Genomic DNA, 18,851 nt, shown 5'->3' with positions numbered 1-18,851 from the left:
GAAATTAAAGAAAAGCGCTCTCATCCTTTTGCCTAGACAGACAGAACTATCAACCAGCGAATTTCTCTTAAACCTGTGCGGCTGCGTTCTCTCTATCATTCGACAAAACCCTCGCTCACTCTCATCATCTTGCGCAGGTCACTACTTCTCCATCTCTCTCTCTCTCTCCCCTACTGCTAGTGATATTTCACTTTAATTTTTTTTTTTTCTGAATTTTTTTTGTTTAGATTTTCGGTCTGTTTGATTCGAGTGTGTTATTGTTCAAATTTTTTAGAAATTAATTTTTTCCGATGATATTGACCTCATTTAGTTGTTCTTTTTAGTTGTAAAAAAGGAGCATTTAACAGATTTCTTTTAGAGCTTTTAGGGTTTTTGCATCTCGGTCCGTACTGTGCTTTCACAGTTTTCTATCGTTAATGGATCTTGGTGGACTTTAGGGTTTTCCTCTTCCTCTTTGTTATTTTATTTGTCAATTTTTTTTTGGAAATGCTATTTCCAAAAATAGCCTAAATTCTTTATGATGCCACACGCACGACCCACAACCATCATATATTTTAGCTTTTGGCATGGCATTCTTATTTCTTCTGACAAAAATGTTTATCGTATTTTTTGGTTTTTGACATATATTTTTCTTTGTTTCCATTGGTTGGATTTGATTCATATTCTTGTTCACCGTAAGTTTGATGTGGTTTTGCACTAAATGCTTTTAGGTTTTTGTAGCAAATACTATTATGTGTTTCTTGATTTGCAGTTTTAGAAGAATTGTGCGTTAGTCCATTTGGCAGTATAGTGTCTGTTTTCAACTAAGTGCCGCTCTTTTTATTAACAATCTGATTAATTTGTGCAGTTTGTCACTCTTGATACCATCCAGTTGTTAGCTGATTACTTATTTGAGCCGGAGGATCCAGTAAAAGCTGTCAAAATGTCGAGGAAGGGTTTGATGGAGCAAGACCTGAGTAAACTGGATGTAACAAAGTTACATCCACTGTCGCCTGAAGTTATATCTCGCCAGGCAACTATCAATATTGGTAATCTCAAATCCAATGCTCAAAATCGTTAAAGATTATTTAGGTCATTATTATATTGATTTAACCATCAATTATTTTGAGTAAAGGTTTTTGTTGGCTATTTTGTACATGCCTAATTTTGCAATTATTGGTTATCCGAGTTACCTCTCAGGTACTATAGGTCATGTGGCTCATGGAAAGTCAACAGTTGTAAAAGCAATATCTGGTGTTCAGGTGATTAGTAGTTTCCATCTTGTATTATGGAGTGTTCTTTAGGATTGATATTTTGTAACCCAAAAGAAAGGGATAATTGTAATCTTGACCATATAGGTTTTACATTTTGGCTGCTATTAATACAAAGTGCATAGTGTATCTGGTTATTTTAAATTCTGGAGATATGATATGCTATAGTATGTTTTGCTGGAGTGCCTGATTCTGTTCTACTTCCCTTTAGAGTGCACATTGTGCTTCAAAATTCTTTCATTTCACTGTTCTTAAGTTACTTTATATCCTAAAAGCATGAGCTGATTGGATATGGGCCCAATATAGTGAACCAGATTGAATCCAACATTTCACATGCTAATTGCAATAAAATGAAGTTATATGCGTTATGACTGTAGCTTGCCAGGATTTTCTTGATATTAAGTATTGTCTTGTTTAAATTGCAAACAATCCTGATGTTATGCAGACTGTTCGTTTTAAAAATGAGCTGGAGCGCAACATTACTATCAAGCTTGGATATGCCAATGCAAAAATATACATGTGTGAAGATGAGCGGTGCCCTCGACCTATGAGCTACAAGTGGGTACACATTTAATGTAATTGTCTTTGATTATGTTTTGCCATTTTATTAACATGTATTCATTTTCTAATTAGGGCATATGGAAGTGGAAAGGAAGACACTCCTCTCTGTGATGTTCCTGGATTTGAGAACTGCAGGATGAAACTGTTGAGACACGTATCTTTTGTAGATTGCCCGGTAAGATACATATCTTTATAACTGCACTAGGACTGTTCTTGTATCCCTGGTCATACTTGCGTCACAGGAGGTTCTGAGCCTGATACATTGAATCTTGGTCAAGATAATTTATACATTGTCTTAGCTTATCATTTTTTTTTTTTTGTACCCGTTGTCTGTGTGTGACATTATAGTTAGCAGTGCATCATCCCATGAGTTCTTGCAACATTTAATTAGCTGCATGGGATGTTCTGTAATAACCATTGTCAAGCTTCTGATTCTACTGTCCAAATATCTGAATTCCTTTGGGTAGGGGGTAGACAAAGCATATTTGGTGGTAATTTCATGTTTTGTGTCTATTGGTCTGAAAAAATTGGTTAGGTTGACTGTCAATGTGATGGTTGCATACAAGTGACGGAATTGGTTTTTGGTTGGTTATCTAGAATTGATTTTGTTATTTATAGGGTCACGATATTCTTATGGCTACTATGCTTAATGGTGCCGCCATTATGGATGGAGCCTTACTTCTCATAGCTGCTAACGAAAGCTGTCCCCAACCACAAACTTCTGAGCATCTGGCTGCTGTTGAGATTATGCGTCTGCAACATATTATTATCCTTCAAAATAAAGTTGACCTGATTCAGGAGAATGTGGCCATCAATCAACATGAGGCAATCCGGAAGTTTATTCAGGTAAGTTTCCATGAATCCTTTTTTCTTGGGTTTTTTAGTTTCAGTCTGCTAATTATATCATTCAACATTGTGTACCAGGGAACTGTAGCTGATAATGCACCAGTGGTCCCAATTTCTGCTCAGTTGAAGTATAATATTGATGTTGTTTGTGAGTACATCGTCAAAAAGATCCCCATTCCAGAAAGGAACTTTATCTCACCTCCCAATATGATTGTTATCCGTTCTTTTGATGTCAATAAACCTGGGTTTGAGGTCGATGAGATAAGAGGTGGAGTGGCTGGTGGAAGCATCCTCAGGGTATGTTTTTATTGTTGAGTTTTTTCAAAAGTGTCAACAATGCTTAAACTATATCACGTTCCAGTATTTGAGTTGTTGTTTTATGTTTTTGTTTTGAAACCTGCTTTGCTTGCCCAATACCATTCTACTTTCTTGGTGGAGTTTTGGGTTGTGAAATGTGCACACCTGCTCTTGATTTGGACCTAATAATTTGGGGTTTTCGAAAGATTCATAGTCCATAAATGCTATAGTTCGCGAATTCCATAATTGACATTGTGTCTTTGCAGGGTGTCTTGAAAGTGAACCAATATATCGAGGTTCGTCCTGGGATTGTTGTTAAGGACGAGAGTGGAAACATAAAATGCACGCCAATATATTCTAGAATAGTTTCATTGTATGCTGAGCAAAATGAGTTGCAATTTGCGGTTCCAGGAGGTCTCATTGGCGTTGGAACGACCATGGATCCTACTTTGACACGTGCTGATAGGCTAGTGGGTCAAGTTCTTGGTGAAGTTGGATCTCTCCCTGAAGTATTTGTTGAGCTTGAGGTAAATGACTGCAGCTGCAAGGCTCTTTATTTTCATAGTTTCTTAAAGCTGATGAAACTTCAGTGGATGATGTTTCTAAGAAAATTGAGCAAATGTGTGTTTATATGCATCCTCAGTCATGATCTCTATATTTCTTAGTTTCTGAAAGCTGATGAAACTTAAGTGGATGATGTTTCTAAGCAAATTGAGCAAATGTGTGTTTATATGCATCCTCAGTCATGAGCTCATTGACTGCTTTTTGGTTTAGTTTTCAGGATGTGGCACTGTTGTCTTCTTTTGGAATAATATTTCGTTTCTGTATTGTATTTATTATTTTGAATCTTTTTTCTATTATGTTTCGGCATCCCAAACTAGACAAGTCTTGTTGATCAGAAATGGATGTTAACAAATATTTGGTATACTTTCAACTTCATGAGCTGCCGAAGTCGTTGGTGCTGAAGATTGTGCTCTATGATTTTGCAGGTGAACTTCTTCCTGTTGAGAAGGCTTCTAGGGGTCAGGACAAAGGGATCGGAGAAGCAAGGAAAGGTCTCAAAGCTGGCCAAGGGTGAGATCCTGATGTTGAATATAGGATCCATGTCTACAGGGGCTAAGGTTATTGCTGTAAGGAATGATTTAGCAAAGCTGCAACTCACCTCTCCAGTGTGCACCAGCAGAGGAGAGAAAATTGCACTCAGTCGGCGAGTTGAGAAGCATTGGCGTCTTATTGGGTGGGGCACGATTCAAGCTGGAACAACCCTTGATGTCCCACCCTCCCCAATTTGATTAGACCCCACAAATTGGTAAGACAGAAAGCAAGAAAACCACTAAGACAGCTAAAGAGTAGGGAAGATGTGGGAAGGCAGGCAATTATTGGGAACCATTTTTGTCAGATGGAGGAGAAAACATTGTTTGGATAATTGTGTTTTCTGTTTTGTTTCTTTGACTTTTGATAAAATCATACTTCCATCTGCATTCGTGTTCTTCGAGTTTTGGACCCGACTCATTCCAACAGGTGAGGGAATGATTGATGGTTTATGTTGTCTCTTCCAGAAAATGTTGTGTTCTTAATTCGATGAAGTTTTGAGTTTGATTTGGACCTTATTAGAAATTAGTGATCGCCAGCATCTTTAGGAGGGTAATTAGGCAGTACTGTTCATGGTGGTTGATTTGATTTGAATGCCGTTCAACATTAGGCGTCTGCCTAGAGAGTTTTAGATCTTTTAACATCTCAGATTCAGAAATATTCTCGTTGACAAACATGAAACTGGACTCGATCCGGTGAAGTTACATCAAATAGTCTCTAGGCAGAAATCTCCACTGAATAAAAATATTAAATCTAAAGCATGCCTTAACAAGTTACATCAAATAATCTCTTCCCTTCTTCTTTGAAACGTCTCTGTAATCATTCATGTTCTGGATCAAACATCTAGCAGAATGATCCAAAAATATGCACCTTGTACAACGGGGTCTGGCTTTTGTTAGACGTTTGTTTCCATACCGAGTCTCGGCTTATAATCTAAATCATCTTCACCAATAATCGTTGCATCAATTGAATTAAAGATGTTTATGATATAATCAAAATAGTCAAATTTATATTTACAAATTAAAGATGAGAATTGAAGTAGATGCAAAAACAGTAGGAAAAAAAAGAAGAGTAAAATAGTAGGAAAAGAGGAGCGTTCTGTAGAGAGAAAATAGTAGGTAAAATTTCTTGTTGGTTAGTTTGTGCATGTCTAATTTTGCAATTGTTTACCTCTCAGGTACTATAGGTCGTGTGGCTCATGGAAAGTCAACAATTGTAAAAGCAATATCTGGTGTTCAGGTGATTATTCCATCTTGCATTTGATGCTGCTTGCAGTTTTTCCTTCTTTAATTATTATTATTTTTTTTCTGCGTGGACATTAGAAAATCAGGCGAGCATATGTTTCCACTCATGAATAGGGGTGGGTATTAATCCGGCTGATTCAAATTGTAATTATCGGTGTGGTTTGATTTTGATTAAGAAAAAATTAAACAATTTAAAAACTAAATCGGAACATCTATAGTTTGGTTTGTTTGGTTTGATTTTGAGTTTTTATAAACTGGCCTATTTATTTATTTATATTTTATTTTACATGTGTAGTCCTCTAATTATATAATAACTATATATGGATGTTGAATTTGAAATTTGATGTACCATGGAAGTTATATATATATTTGATTATAGCTATATTTGTTACTAAAATTGGAAGTTTTATGATATGTTGAGTTTTAGTATGGTCTGTAACATTAGAAATTAAAAAAAAGTATGTAGCAAGTTGTGAATTTTAAGTTGTAATTGGGCTAACAATATTGAAAAACTTAAAAAGAAATAAAATTGGACTTAGGCCCAAACTAATCAAACCGAATTAAACTATTATATTGTAATTGGTTCGGTCACAATTTTAAGGAGAAACCAATTCAATCCTAAACCACTCAAAAGTCAGGGTCGACGCTGTTTTTTGGCTACCAATACACTCACAACTAAGGACATTTAAAAAATAATAATAATACATGCAATCTAAACTAAAAGGGAGGGGTTTCATTTATTTATTTATTAAAATGAAACTTTTATTTTTTCTTTTGAGAGGGAATAAAATGAAACTTATATGCGTTATGAGTGTATGTAGCATGCCAGATTTTCATGATATTAAGTACATAAAGAACATTTATTTAACACAATACAAAGATAAAATACAAATCAGATACTAGAAATGAGTAAAGAAAAATAAAAGAAATGAAACAAAACAAGAAACCAAAGATAAACACAATCAGCATTGTATCATACATGTATCACCATTTTATCACTACTTTATCACCATTTTATCGCTTCTTTATCACTCGGGTACTGTAGCAGCAATTAATTGCTTTTGGACAGAAAGGAAATTCTCTGGATAACAAACTAAACGATCGATCGCTTGTCGGAAGCGATCAATCACTTTTTGGCATAGAAGAGAAAAACAAATTTTCTCTGTTTTCTAGCTTCGACCTCTGTTCTGTTTTTGACTTGTAACTTTCAAACTGTTAATCCAAATTTTACGTTCTTTATATGGTTGGATTCAACATGGAAAAATTAAGCACCCAACTCAAACCAAATGTCAAAACATATAGAAAAGTGAGAAGAATTCAGTGGGAAGAACACTCAATATTTCAAACAATACACACACACACACACAAATATGGGGTTTTGATTCCCTAATTCAAATGCTTAAATATAACCAAATGCTAATTTAATAAGTTTAGGCAACGTGATTATCAATGTGTGAAATTAATATGTGACAACCACTAGGGTTTTGGGAATCCACCCTAAACAGTCCTACTCATGTCCATGGATACTCTAGTTATGAACTCAACACTATTTTCTGCCGTTTCTTCTTCCTCCTTTCGCATCTATGGTGAGCCAACTTCAACAGGAACTACCCTTGATGTCCCACCCTGCCCAATCTGAGTCGACTCCACAAATTAGTAAGACAGAAAGCAAGAAAACCACTGAGACAGCGAAAGAGTAGGGAAGATGTGGGAAGGCAGACAATTATTGGGAACCATTTTTGTCAGATGGAGGAGAGAACATTGTTGGGATAATTATCCATTCTCTTTTGTTTCTTTGGTTTTTTATAAAATCATACTTTCATCTGCATTCTTATTCTTCGAGTTTTGGATCCGACTCATCCCAACAGATGAGAGAACGATAAATGGTTTTGTTATCTATTCCAGAAAATATTGCCTTCATAATTCTATGAAGTTTGAGTTTGATTTGGACCTTAGGGCCTTGTTTGTTACAGGGGATTGGCTAAGACAGGACTAATCACAAGGATTAGCTAGGACAGTTTTCCCTTAATACAACCAACAAAGTTGAATTGACCAAAAACTAGATCCAATTGACCAAAAAATACATATTTTCCCTTGATACAACCAACAAAGTTCAAAGGTTTCTCACTTACAAAAATATACAGTTTTCAAGAGTATAATCAGTTGAGTATGGTAATCAGACAGTTTATCCATGGAGCTGGCCTTAATATAGATATGCAAGACAGATGCTCAACGAAATTTAATTTTCTGAAAACATTCTCTAAGAACATTACCAGACGGGCCCTTAATTTATCAAGAAACAAGATTCAAATCCAAAGTGATTGAAAACAACATTTATCATAATTTTAAAACTTCCCCACCTAATCAACATTTGTAAACTGCAAAATGCAATTGGACTACAATTCCAATCCCAACTTATCAACAATACGACCAATACAAATACGAATATAACACATAAATATCTCAGATTCAGAAATACTCTCGTTGACAAACATCAACTCTGCTGCATAAAAGTATTAAATCTAAATTTAGCCATAACAAATTACATCAAATAGTCTCTCTAGTTTGGAATCTCTACAGGATATGAATGGATTATGTCTCTCCACACATTCTCTCTCTCAGCACCCACTTTGGCAACACACTTCCAAACCGCACTGTTACACTTGAAGCCGCTCCCAAATGCAATTTGCCAGACCCTATCTCCCTTCTTCATCTTTCCTTTTGCTTCTATATAACTCAGCTCGTACCATAACGAAGAAGAAGACGTATTTCCGAATCTGTACAGAGTCATCTTTGAGGCCTCAACATCTTCTTTTCTTAACTCCAGGTTTCTCTCAATTCCTTGTATTACTGCCCTCCCTCCAGCATGTATGCAGAAATGCTCAAAAGCTTTCTTGAAATTCGGTATGCGAGTCTTCCTCCTCCTTTGGCTCCATATCTTTCGGATGAGTATCGAAATCCCATATCGAATCTGCTCTGAAATTGGCAAAACCATCGGCCCCAGAGCACCAATGTTTGCCTTCAATGCATCTCCAGCAACATGTAGTATGTCTTTGGATATTGAAATCCCCTGTTTGTTCTCAGGGTCCATATCTTGAAACACACAGGCATGAGACTGATCATCTTGTGCTTTGTTTGTTCTAACAAGGTGTTGCAGCTCATACTTTGCCCTGCCCTTATCTTTTTTTCGACTTGACATTAACATGGCCGCTCCTCCCATTCGGAACAAACAATTGGTCAGCAACATGGATGGTACTTTTCCTTGGTACCAATTTAAAACTAAGGTCTCTGTGCTGACAATTAAAGCCAATGAGTTGCTGTGAATTCTCAGTAAGTCCTTAGCTAGACTAACTGCTATAAGTCCAGCACTGCATCCCATACCAGATAAGTTGAAATTCTTTATGTTGCTCCTCATTCTGAACTTGTTAATTATCAGAGTGCTGAGAGATGGTGTGGGACAAAACAAGCTGCTGTTAGAAATCAGTATATCGACCGCTCTCGGGTTGATGTTGTGTTTCTCAAACAAATTCGAAACTGCAGAAAACATTACTGTTGTGACCTCTTCCAGAGCAAATGAAAGTGACTTTCTTATAGGTAAGCAAGTGAGAGATGGAGGAATACAAGTCTCCTCACTGAACCCAGATTTCTCTAGGATCTTGACTTGAAAAGCTATGCTGTCAGGGTCTGTGCCATCCAGAAGGACATTCTCCAGGAACATTGACATGGGCAGCCTACAAGAGTTTGGTGGCTGGTAGCAGCTGAAGTCCAATAAATAAACTTTGGGTTTTCTCTTGTGGATCAGATACATGAGAATAAGGCCTGCAATTGCCGCCGCCATAGTAGAACATATAGTGGTGGAGATGATGAGCTCAGGGTAAATGAGAATGTATTCTTGGATCCTAGCCATGAAAGAAGGGAGAAAACTGGAACAGGTCTCTTTGATTTTGTCTTGGCAGAGTTTTATGATATGTCTTCATATATAGCACATATATTTAAGCAGATGGAAAAGCTTGTGGGAGAAGTAAAAGGAAGAGGGAAACGTGGAGATATATGCAGGTCTTTGAACCTATTTTATACGCATAGGTTTTCTTTGCATTGTCGAGTTCTTTTCCTATTTGACAATACCTGAAGTGGATCTTAACAAACTTGAAATCATCCCAATCCTGTTTTCCAAAGAACAAGGGACGGATGTTCTTGGCTAACACATTAAATTTCTATGTTGGGGTGGTATAAGTTGAACATAATTAACGTTTGCTAGTAAATTTTACACATTTGGGATGGGGATTGCTAAACTCAATTATCTGCCAACTTGCCCTTGAGAAACAAACACCATGTCTCTGTTCTAGGGGATGAACAACACAGAGACATGCCTCTGTTTCATTCAGAGATTGATTAAGAACCTGATATTTGTAAAACATAGGAATCCCAGTATTGAAAGAGTACTCGTTGGATTCGATATGCAGTCAACAATAAGATTGTTCTGCGTTTCGGTGGAGCAATTTATTGCAATACCTCTACTATAGAGATGGCAGAACATTATGGTCAGTTGACATGATACAAATGGCAACACTCGTGTATAAAGTGAGTAGCAGTAGTGGTGACCATTTTATTCCTTTTAAGGCTGTGTTACTAAGTTTAGACTTGGAGGGTGAACCCGACTGGGGTGACATTGATGACGCTGAGGGCACCGATGAGGGTGGTTCCAAAGAACTGCAAGGCCGATATGAGAACTCCTGACGGAGGCAAACTAGCATTGCAGGTGGCGAGTGGTGTGGTGACAACAAGCCTGCAACCAGTCAAAAGTGAAGAGAGAAGAAAGTGTAAAGGATCCAACAAGATTGAAAACACTCCTGACGCATTGGCTGTGACAGTAGAGACCCCATTTCCAGCTCCACACTGCAGTTGGACAGTGGCATCTACAAACAAAATAAACAAGAATAATAACAAATTAAAACCATGGTAATAAGGCTAAAAAAGGCTAATAAAAAATACTGATCAGAGTGAGAGTGATGACTTGCACATGAAGCGAGGGAAACTTGGGCCAATTAATTTAACTTACTTGGGAACACTGGGGTAGCAGCATTGCCACCAACACTCACAGTGCCATTGGCAGTGCAAAATACAGTGCCTTGTATCCGAAACAGACCGAGAAGAGGGGGCAGGAGATTCCCAAGTTGGGCATCGGCTAGTGGAAGTGCCATGGCAGCAACCAAGAGAGGCACAAAGAGAACTATTTTGAAGGCCATTGGTGCTAAATTGGATATAGCAACGATTGCACTAGCTCAACTTATTCAAGTAATATTAGTTCTTGTTGCCAAATTGCAGACTGACTTGCAAAGTTGCTGCATAAGTTTAATCCTGATCAAAATGGAATGCTCTCAGTGGAAGAACAAAAAACAAAAAGCAATTTTGTGATCGTCAGTTATTCCTTTTGCAGCCTAAGGTTGCCATGAAGCTAATCTTCACCCTACAAGTCAATTATTGATCTGTAATTTATTGAACTGTAACATGGGATTTAATAAATCCTCTATCCCCACCTGGAGAAATAAAAAATAAAAAAAGAAAACGGAAAAATTAGCGGTACATGTCGCTGTTGACTATAAAGAATTGATGATTTGGACGAGGATACTAGAAATTCTGAGGTTATATATGCCTCCATCTTACAATCACTTCATCATGTCAATAGTGTGATATGTAGTAGAGAGAGAGAGAGAGAGAGAGAGAGAGAGAGAGAGAGAGAGAGAGAGAGAGAGAGAGAAGTTTGTGAACTTACATTCCAGATATTAACCAAAGCATCCGGTGATTTGAATGAAACTAACAAAAGAGTGTGATTTTCAGACCAAACTGAAAAAAGAGTGTGATTCAATGAGACCATTGTTTGTGTATTAATAATATATGTAAAAATAATGATACTTTGTGTTTGTGATAGTAAATAACATTTATCTTTTTTTTGCTAGAGATGGCAAATAACATTACCGGTACAGTTTTATATGTAATTTGTGATAGTTTTTCTACAATGTTATGCTCCAAAAACAGTGTGTCAAATCATTCTTGTCCTTGCTCTTGATTGTTGTGACTTAAGGTCTTCATCTCGTTGCACCAATTTGGACATCAAAAAATGCCAAACTCATTTTGGTTCATATGATCTGCATCCAATGGCGGACCTACTAAGGGGCTCGATTAGGCTTTAGTCCAGTGCTGGTTTTGTAGTTTAGTCTTAATTATACAACAAAATCCATTGCAATTAAATATTAACCCACTTATTTTTTAGAATTCAGTCTATCCTAGCCACCCACATCAGATTTTTTTTCTTCTACCCACTGAAATCCTACCATATTTTCTATATATATATATAATCCTACCATATAATATTAATTTGCTCAAAAATTCTTGGTATAAAAGATCTCCAAAAAAATAAATAATTTAGCCCAACCCTAGAAATATTTCTAGATCTGCCATTATCTGCATCAATTTGAATGATATTGTTTTGCTAGACTCACTAATTATCACGCAACAGAGCCAGGAAGACATGACTCTGTTTCTTCTAGAGATTGAATACACATATTTCTATATGAATCTGATAATTGTTGAAACAAATAAATCACGATATCGAATAACTACTCTGATAATTTGATTTATATATTTGTGTTATGTTTCAAGTCCATGTACCACAACAGAAGGTTATAGGGATTCAAATTGCATAGCGACTGTCACAAGCAGTAGTTTTCTCTCTGCCAAGTAATATAAAGGTCATGTACTACGTGTCCTTAACTATAATTCATCATTTGCCTTTGATGAAGAGGATATTTTGGATATGAGTCATGACAGACTAGGTAAGAAAACCAGCCACCCGAATTGAACCGGCTGGTTTAGACTCGGTTGGTTTTTTTTTCTCCCCATTGTTTCCATCCGAATCGGACCAAAGCAATATGAATTACTTCATTTTAAAATTCTAAATTCCGTTATTTTAAAATTTTATGTAATTTTCAATTATTTCATTCAAACGGAGAGTAGGGTTTAGAGTTGGGATAAATTTGACTTAATTGCTATGGTTGTATAGCTATAAATAAAGCCAAGTAATTCTTATGTGGTTTCAACCAATGTGACAAGTTGTTTCATGTATGATATGTGCTTGGATATATATAAATATTTTTGACTTTTTCCTTTTAGCTAATGAAAGATATGATGTATTTGGGTGGGTTGTTGATAGGAGTGATAACAACATGATATTGCCTTTGATTATATATTAATGCATTTTCATGTGCTGAAGCTTTTTGAAATTTTTTTTTAAAGGAAGCTTTTTTATCATGAAAAAAATCGCCTTGATGCAGTTCATTGTAACCAAAAGAATGAATGTAAGAACCCAAAACAAAATATCTAAAAAGAAAGAAAATATCTAAAAAGTAAGGAAAATATCTTTTAGTAAAAAGACCATTTTGCCCTTGCATTATTAATGGGGAAAAATTTGACTTTTTGATCGAGAAAGAATTTAGGAATTCCGCTTGCGCCATTGCGTAGAGCACGGCGAAAGGAGTCCGTAGACACGGAGTGGGCCCGAATCGGAGTTGTAACGAAAAGGTTATGGTCAAAAGAGTCTCAGTGGCATAAACGTAAATATTTCGAAGTTGCATCTATATAAACCCAGACTCTGCGCGAAACGGGCCACCGACTTCCAGAAGGTGCTGGCGCCGCCTCCGAGCTCCAATGGCCACGGGACCGGTGGCGTTGGAACCGCCATCGAGTCCCCTACCTTCTCCAACCGACATCAACCCTGGGGCCGCCCTGAGCTGGCCGGAAAATCGTGTTTTCCGACGGAGGTTCGTTCGAAGCTACCTAAACTTCCAGCTCAAAGTTCTCCTTCGTTTCTCCACCAAATCGATCAAGTAAGGTATGGTTTCTCAGCTATTTTTCGTGTTCTAGCTAATGGGTATATGGGTCTCGATCGATTTTAGCTCTAAGGGGTTCGATTTTGAACTTGAAAATTCGGCCGAACTTCGGCCCTTCGAAACTACTGTTTCCGGTCACTGTTTGGGGGTGGCCCAAGAACAAAAGTGACTCCAAATGGGGTTTTGTACCTAGGGTAGGAGTTTGGAGTCTTGGTTCCGAGATTTTTCGGCCACCCGAAATCGCTTTGGACCCCCGATCTGTCCCGCGCGTGTGGCGGCGCGTGGCCCAGGGTGGTGGCACGGCTCTGGCCAGTTTTGAGGTCCTCGTGTCGTCACGAGCGCGTGGGATTTCGCGGATCTCGATTCGGAGTCCGCTTGAGCCCCGAACGGATTTTCCATATCGCGCGATCCGTGGGTGCAGTGTCGTGTAATCGTTGGATCGCGCTTAATTTTGGATATGTCGGCCTACGTGATTTCAGGATCGCGTAGGATTCGACGGATCGCGAATCGGAGTCCCGGATACTCCGGAATCGCGAACCCTGGGGCTAGGGTTTGGATTTTCAACGATAACGCGATTTTGGCTAATCCGACCGTCCGTTTCGGACCAAAATCGCAGAACATGGTTCCTTCTCTGTAAGGAACCTTCAGAGGAGCCCAGATCGGCCATCGGAGATCGTGGACCAACGGGGGCCCGGATCGGCCGAACTGGCAGCTTACCGCTTATTGAGGGTTCGGGTCTATTAAAGCCGGTTTAACTGTCCAAAAAGCTAAGGTGGGCATAGGAGTAACCTGAAACGAGTGCGCGTATTTCTAGGAGTTGGGGGCAGGGTGTTTAGTTGAAATTCTTTTTATTCAGCAGTTTACTAACTTAATCTTTCGGGATAATCAGGCACCAGGAGCCCGACAGAATTATAAAAGAGATCTTCGAGGGATCGAAGTAGCTCAGACCATCTGTGAGTGGACCTTCTTTCATAAAACAGATTTCATGAATGATTGATGTGCTTTTATATAAATAAATTTTATAAATGAGTTTATATTGATTTTATATAAATAAGTTTTTAGAAATGAATTTATTTGAATAAGTTTCTTTATTTGATCTTGAGTAAGTTTTATTACGGTTCTGAACTTGATCAGTACAGTAACAGTTTTATAAATGTGTGCTGCTTATTTAAAAGTCATAGAAACGGAGTTTGAGGTTGAAATCAGATGAGACAGCAGCACAATTTGAGATTTCAGTTTTAATCGGATTTTCTAAAGGAATCTATTTTAAACCCACCTTGTACCCATTTTCTTTATGGTGATTACTCAGAGTCGGACCGATGTCTACGGACATCCAGTCTGATTATAGTTCAGTCAGTGCACTTGACTTTGCCTCACGAGTTTCGGGGACGCTCGGACCGCGAGTGCCAGGATTTGCGGCTCGGCAGACTTGGTGTCCCGAGACCTGCCAGGATTGCGGCTCGGCCGACTTTATGTCCCCGAGACCTGCCAGGATTGCGGATCAGGCTGACTACGGTCCCCTGCATCCTGCCAGAGCGACTCGAGCTGACTTGGTGTCACCGGGGAATCTGCCGGCGGGACAGGCTGATCATAGTCCCCTGATTTCGCCAGTTTGCGGCTCGGGTGGACTGCGTGGCGCCCGAGACCTTCCAGGGAATTGACGGATATAACAGGGGTACAATTAGGTGGCAGTTTTAAAGGATTTTAAAGCTTTTACTGCAGATATTGTTTACTCATTTTTTTTAGTAAATTCAGTCGAACTAAGTTTTAAAGGATTTTGAGCTTTCTTTTATTCAAGGATGATTTTCAGCCATTTTATATTGGTCTCTCAGTAATTGCACATGTGTATTTTTGGTATTTTTATTCAGTATACCAGTTCTTTGATTCTTCCAGGCAATAATATCTTTATATCAGATCGATTATGTAAGTTTCTTCATTAGTATACAAATTCATGCTTATAGAATCTTTTATATGGAGATATAGTTAAATTTTCGATGTATATATATCCCTAGTTATTTCAAAATGGGGGAATTATATTTTAGCTGGATTTTAAGAATCTCACTTTTTGTCCACTCACAGTTTAAAACTTGTTTTTCGCCCCCAGGTTGTAGAAGTGCATAGGATCCACCACCGGGCCCCTCTTAACCTCCACGCTTCAAAGTCAGGTAAAGTTGTAGAAATTTTTCCTGAAAACCCGTGAACTTTAGAAAATTGCTCTGATATCGAGTTTATTGGAAAATTTGAATATGGCAAATTTTGGTTTATCCTATTCTGGCAGTTGGGTGGAAATATTTGAGATTGTTTACAGGTGGAATTTTGGGACTGGTCAAAATACAGGGGAGACTCTGCCGAATTTTCGACAGAAGTCTAAGGAAATTTTAAAGAGAAATTGAAGTAAGAGGGCAAAAAGGTCATTTGTGCCCGACATTCGCCAGGTGTCGGACACGCACAGGACTTGGCTCGAATTTCAAAGTGGAAATTGGGTCGGGTCCTGTCAATGAAGCCCTTATTATATGTTTTGGAGTGGTTATAAACTGCCTGGCTTCTGTTTTTTGTATTTTGATGGTTTTCCATGCTTTCATTTTTCATCTCTTCCCGTTTGAACCGGGAAAATTGCAGTCATGGACACATGATCACTCCACAATTTATAATTACAGAAAATGCAAAGCATAAATGAAGGGCATGGAGTAGTTATAAACAGCCTTTGGTTTCAATTTTTTTAATGTTTTGGGTTGAGATTCAAACATATGTGTTTAGCACAAAATTGGAACTTGATCCTTTGATTGTTAGAAGAGACTTTGAGAAGACGCAGTTGTTGAATTAGAAAATGAAAATTTTAAGATTGTGATTAATCTGCTATGAGAACTTGTAGTTTAAATTCTTAATTCAAAGTTGCAGACAATCTTGGGTCTAGAATATAAAAAAAAAACATAATTTCATTGCTCACTGTTGATTAAAGGTATCTACTTTTTGTTTTGGCTAAGTGATGCCTTTTCTTAAAGATTTTACGAAAGCTAATTGATTTATGGTTTTTGTTGTTCAGGTAATTTCTCTTTTGTTGATTCATGTTGTTTTCGTTTTCGTGGATTTATATATGGATATATGTGTTTTCCCTATGTGGTTTTCTTCTCCAATTTTTCAGTTTTTTCTTCATTTTTCTTCTCTCTTTTTTATAAAACCATGTTTTCTTTTGATCTTTTGCAGGTGGTCTTTTGTTGCTTTGAATAGACCAGTTTGGTTAGTGTTTTTGGTTCTGTTAAGTAAGAGGTGAGTTTCTAGGTTGAAATTCCAATTAATTGTTTTAAGTTTTGTGAATAGAGCCTAGGAATTAGCTAATCGCATAAATTGACAATTGGTTTGGATAAGTTTGAACTAATTCGTATGGTTGTGCATACATGATTAGACGTTCCTCTATTTTCTGTAATCATTTTGTACACATATTAGTGACAAAAGCCTTTTTTTTTTCAGATTCAAAACACAATGAACATTGCTCCTATCCGCGATCTCCATCCGTTTCAGTTCGGCCTTACAATTAGAGTTCGTGTGTGTAGAATGGAGACAAAAGTCTTCGAATCGGATGATCAATTTGCTGGTTTACAATGCATCTTGGTAGATGCAATAGTGAGGAAATCAGTCCCTTATGCAATCTAACCCCTACCATTTGTCATATTTTTGGCCTTTTGACTCATTTTGATTATGCAATCATATTTTTGGCTATTAACGCATTCAATTAAATGTATATTTATGGTTTAAAAAGCACAATTCATTTTGATTATTTTTTTCGCTTCATAAATTGTGTGTCATTTTAGTTTATCAGATTAATCATTTCTTTATTTTTTTTCTTAAATTATTTTGTTGGGTCTGATTTTTTAATTTGAAGAAAAGAATTGCTTGAAATCAAACTCTATATAATGACATCCAAAACTTGGTAATTTGAGAGTTGAGTGTTGAACCCGGTGATTGTTCCAAAAGACTAGGAAAGAGCAACAATGAACCGCCATTAGCTCCCAAGCCGTGTAACCAGAATTTCGGATCCTCATTCGTTGTTTTCCTATTTTCTATTACCCAATTGAACACAAAGCTATTCCATTCTTTTTGTCAAGTCCCCGCCTCACTATCTTTGATCCTTCTCAGAAATGTCACTGAAATTATGTGTATGCCACAAACAAAAAAAGAGCCATGAACAGAAAACCTTTTATATATTTTGAACATCGATAAGTCTTATTGATCAACTTTCATTGCTAATTGTACAATATAATCCCTAACAAATTTTTATAATTTTGGCCTACAATTTACATTTAAAAAGTTAATTGCTTTCAATTGAATGTATATCCATACTTAAACAAACTCAATTAATTTGCAATGCCTTTCTCCCTCATTAATTGTAAATACTATTAAAGCTCAAGTATTTTCGCTTAAATCTCTTATAGATCTTTAATAAATGGTCACAATTGTCTTCGGTTTGTTTTCAATTGATTTGACAGATTGTACTTACTTTTGTCCACCAAGTTAATACAATGCTTGATATATCTATGTTATTGTTTGTCATGTTTTATTTTTTAACTTAATTCTATCATATTAGTTATTGTCCTCACTCTGAATTTTTTCATCCATCAACATTAACACATGGCATTTTCTAACTTTATGAGAACATAGTTAAAACCTATGCTGAGGAAAAGGAGCATATATAAGTTGGCTCTACAGCAGCCAACAACAGTTAGATCCCCTTTGAACAGACATCATAAAGGAAAAATCCCCTTCCACGACACAATAGCATATAGATAAACAGTTATACAAGTTATTTTGAACAATGCACAACTCAAAACTTCTCATATTTTGATGTTTTTATAGCTGCTTCATCTATTAAAATATGCCCAATATTTTAAGATATCAAACATCATATAAAACATGTTATTATTTTATCTTTTGTTACAAACTTGGAAAACTAACCGTGATGGCACTATTTACATTTTTCATGTATATATAAACAAAACGATGTTCCCCGCCTATTTTCTTCGCTTTATAATCATCTCACACAATTTAAAAACTCGCAGCATATATAGTGTGGGCACCTTTTGCTAGTGGATTCCTATATTTAAATCATATACTATATAGGCATAAAAAAAAATTCTTATAATCTTAATTATTTACTTAAAATACGCCATTTCTTAAGATTGAGAAGAATTGCCACGATAATATTTGAGTTTACTGTGCATAGTTAATTACTCCAGGGGCGGGGTTAAAAAACGTTGTATCATAGCTTAAGATTTAGAAGCTATAAAGGAATTTCATATAATTGCAATTACAATTGGTGACTGCCATGCAATGCAATCACAAAAATTACTGATTTATGGGTTAACGAATGAACCCATTCATTCAGATACAAAGTTTTTATGGTTATTTTTCTAAGAAATATGAGCTAAAAGGGTCCCATCCCATGGATATTTTATTTCATTTCAAATTTTTCTAAGAAATATGTTACGAAACAAGTTGTTTAGCATGATCCAATTGATTCTTCTGATTCCCATATTGCAAAGACGAGAAAGAGGCTCGCACAAAATTGCCAAAGTACCCAATTCTTACGTGCACATAATTGCCAAAGTACCAAATTCTCAGGTGTACATAATTATATTTAAATATAGTAAAACCAGAAATTTTGATCGAAATGACAACCT

The 18,851-nt window shown here is 36.8% G+C and overlaps 3 protein-coding genes across 4 annotated transcripts in view; 1 reads left to right on the top strand and 2 right to left on the bottom strand.

The window, feature by feature from the left end:
* Positions 1–31: 31 nt before the first annotated feature.
* Positions 32–4,561, top strand: LOC117634714 (eukaryotic translation initiation factor 2 subunit gamma-like). 2 transcript variants are annotated; one of them, XM_034368912.1, is made up of 9 exons: positions 32–137; positions 848–1,028; positions 1,180–1,241; positions 1,696–1,808; positions 1,884–1,986; positions 2,430–2,657; positions 2,736–2,954; positions 3,221–3,481; positions 3,944–4,561. In XM_034368912.1, exons 2-9 carry the CDS (start codon positions 923–925, stop codon positions 4,244–4,246), a joined length of 1,395 nt encoding a protein of 464 aa, XP_034224803.1. In that variant the 5' UTR covers positions 32–137; positions 848–922; the 3' UTR covers positions 4,247–4,561. The 2 variants fall into 2 exon arrangements, with proteins under 2 accessions (XP_034224803.1, XP_034224811.1); XM_034368920.1 differs by lacking the exon at positions 3,944–4,561 and adding an exon at positions 3,736–3,864.
* A 3,289-nt stretch (positions 4,562–7,850) lies between these two features.
* The window catches only part of LOC117613258 (probable 3-ketoacyl-CoA synthase 21), a 14,031-nt gene continuing 3,030 nt past the window's right edge, over positions 7,851–18,851 (bottom strand). Inside the window, exons 3-4 of the mRNA XM_034341901.1 lie at positions 10,981–11,058; positions 7,851–9,115 (exon numbers count right to left, since the gene is read on the bottom strand). Coding sequence (XP_034197792.1) covers positions 7,851–9,115; positions 10,981–11,058 — 1,343 coding nt within the window. The remainder of the gene's footprint in view (positions 9,116–10,980; positions 11,059–18,851) is intronic.
* On the bottom strand, positions 9,926–10,536 carry LOC117624539 (phylloplanin-like). Its single transcript, XM_034355849.1, has 2 exons — positions 10,350–10,536; positions 9,926–10,206 (listed from the first exon to the last, which is right to left on the bottom strand). The coding sequence occupies exons 1-2, from the start codon at positions 10,534–10,536 to the stop codon at positions 9,926–9,928; spliced, it is 468 nt and encodes a 155-aa protein (XP_034211740.1).

This window comes from Prunus dulcis, chromosome 1, assembly GCF_902201215.1.
Source record: "Prunus dulcis chromosome 1, ALMONDv2, whole genome shotgun sequence".
NCBI classification, from domain to species: domain Eukaryota; kingdom Viridiplantae; phylum Streptophyta; class Magnoliopsida; order Rosales; family Rosaceae; genus Prunus; species Prunus dulcis.
The sequence above is the reverse complement of the archived record's forward strand: the minus strand, read 5'-3'. Positions and strand labels throughout refer to the sequence as shown.

What these genes read in the sequence shown, in the direction of transcription:
- LOC117634714 (XM_034368912.1), top strand. Translation starts at nt 923, where the DNA reads ATGTCGAGGAAGGGTTTGATGGAGCAAGACCTGAGTAAACTGGATGTA. An exon ending in AAGCAATATCTGGTGTTCAG is followed by an intron (nt 1,242 to 1,695) that starts GTGATTAGTAGT and finishes GATGTTATGCAG; the next exon opens with ACTGTTCGTTTTAAAAATGA. An exon ending in AAGTATTTGTTGAGCTTGAG is followed by an intron (nt 3,482 to 3,943) that starts GTAAATGACTGC and finishes ATGATTTTGCAG; the next exon opens with GTGAACTTCTTCCTGTTGAG.
- LOC117624539 (XM_034355849.1), bottom strand. Translation starts at nt 10,536, where the DNA reads ATGGCCTTCAAAATAGTTCTCTTTGTGCCTCTCTTGGTTGCTGCCATG. An exon ending in TGCTACCCCAGTGTTCCCAA is followed by an intron (nt 10,207 to 10,349) that starts GTAAGTTAAATT and finishes TTTTGTTTGTAG; the next exon opens with ATGCCACTGTCCAACTGCAG.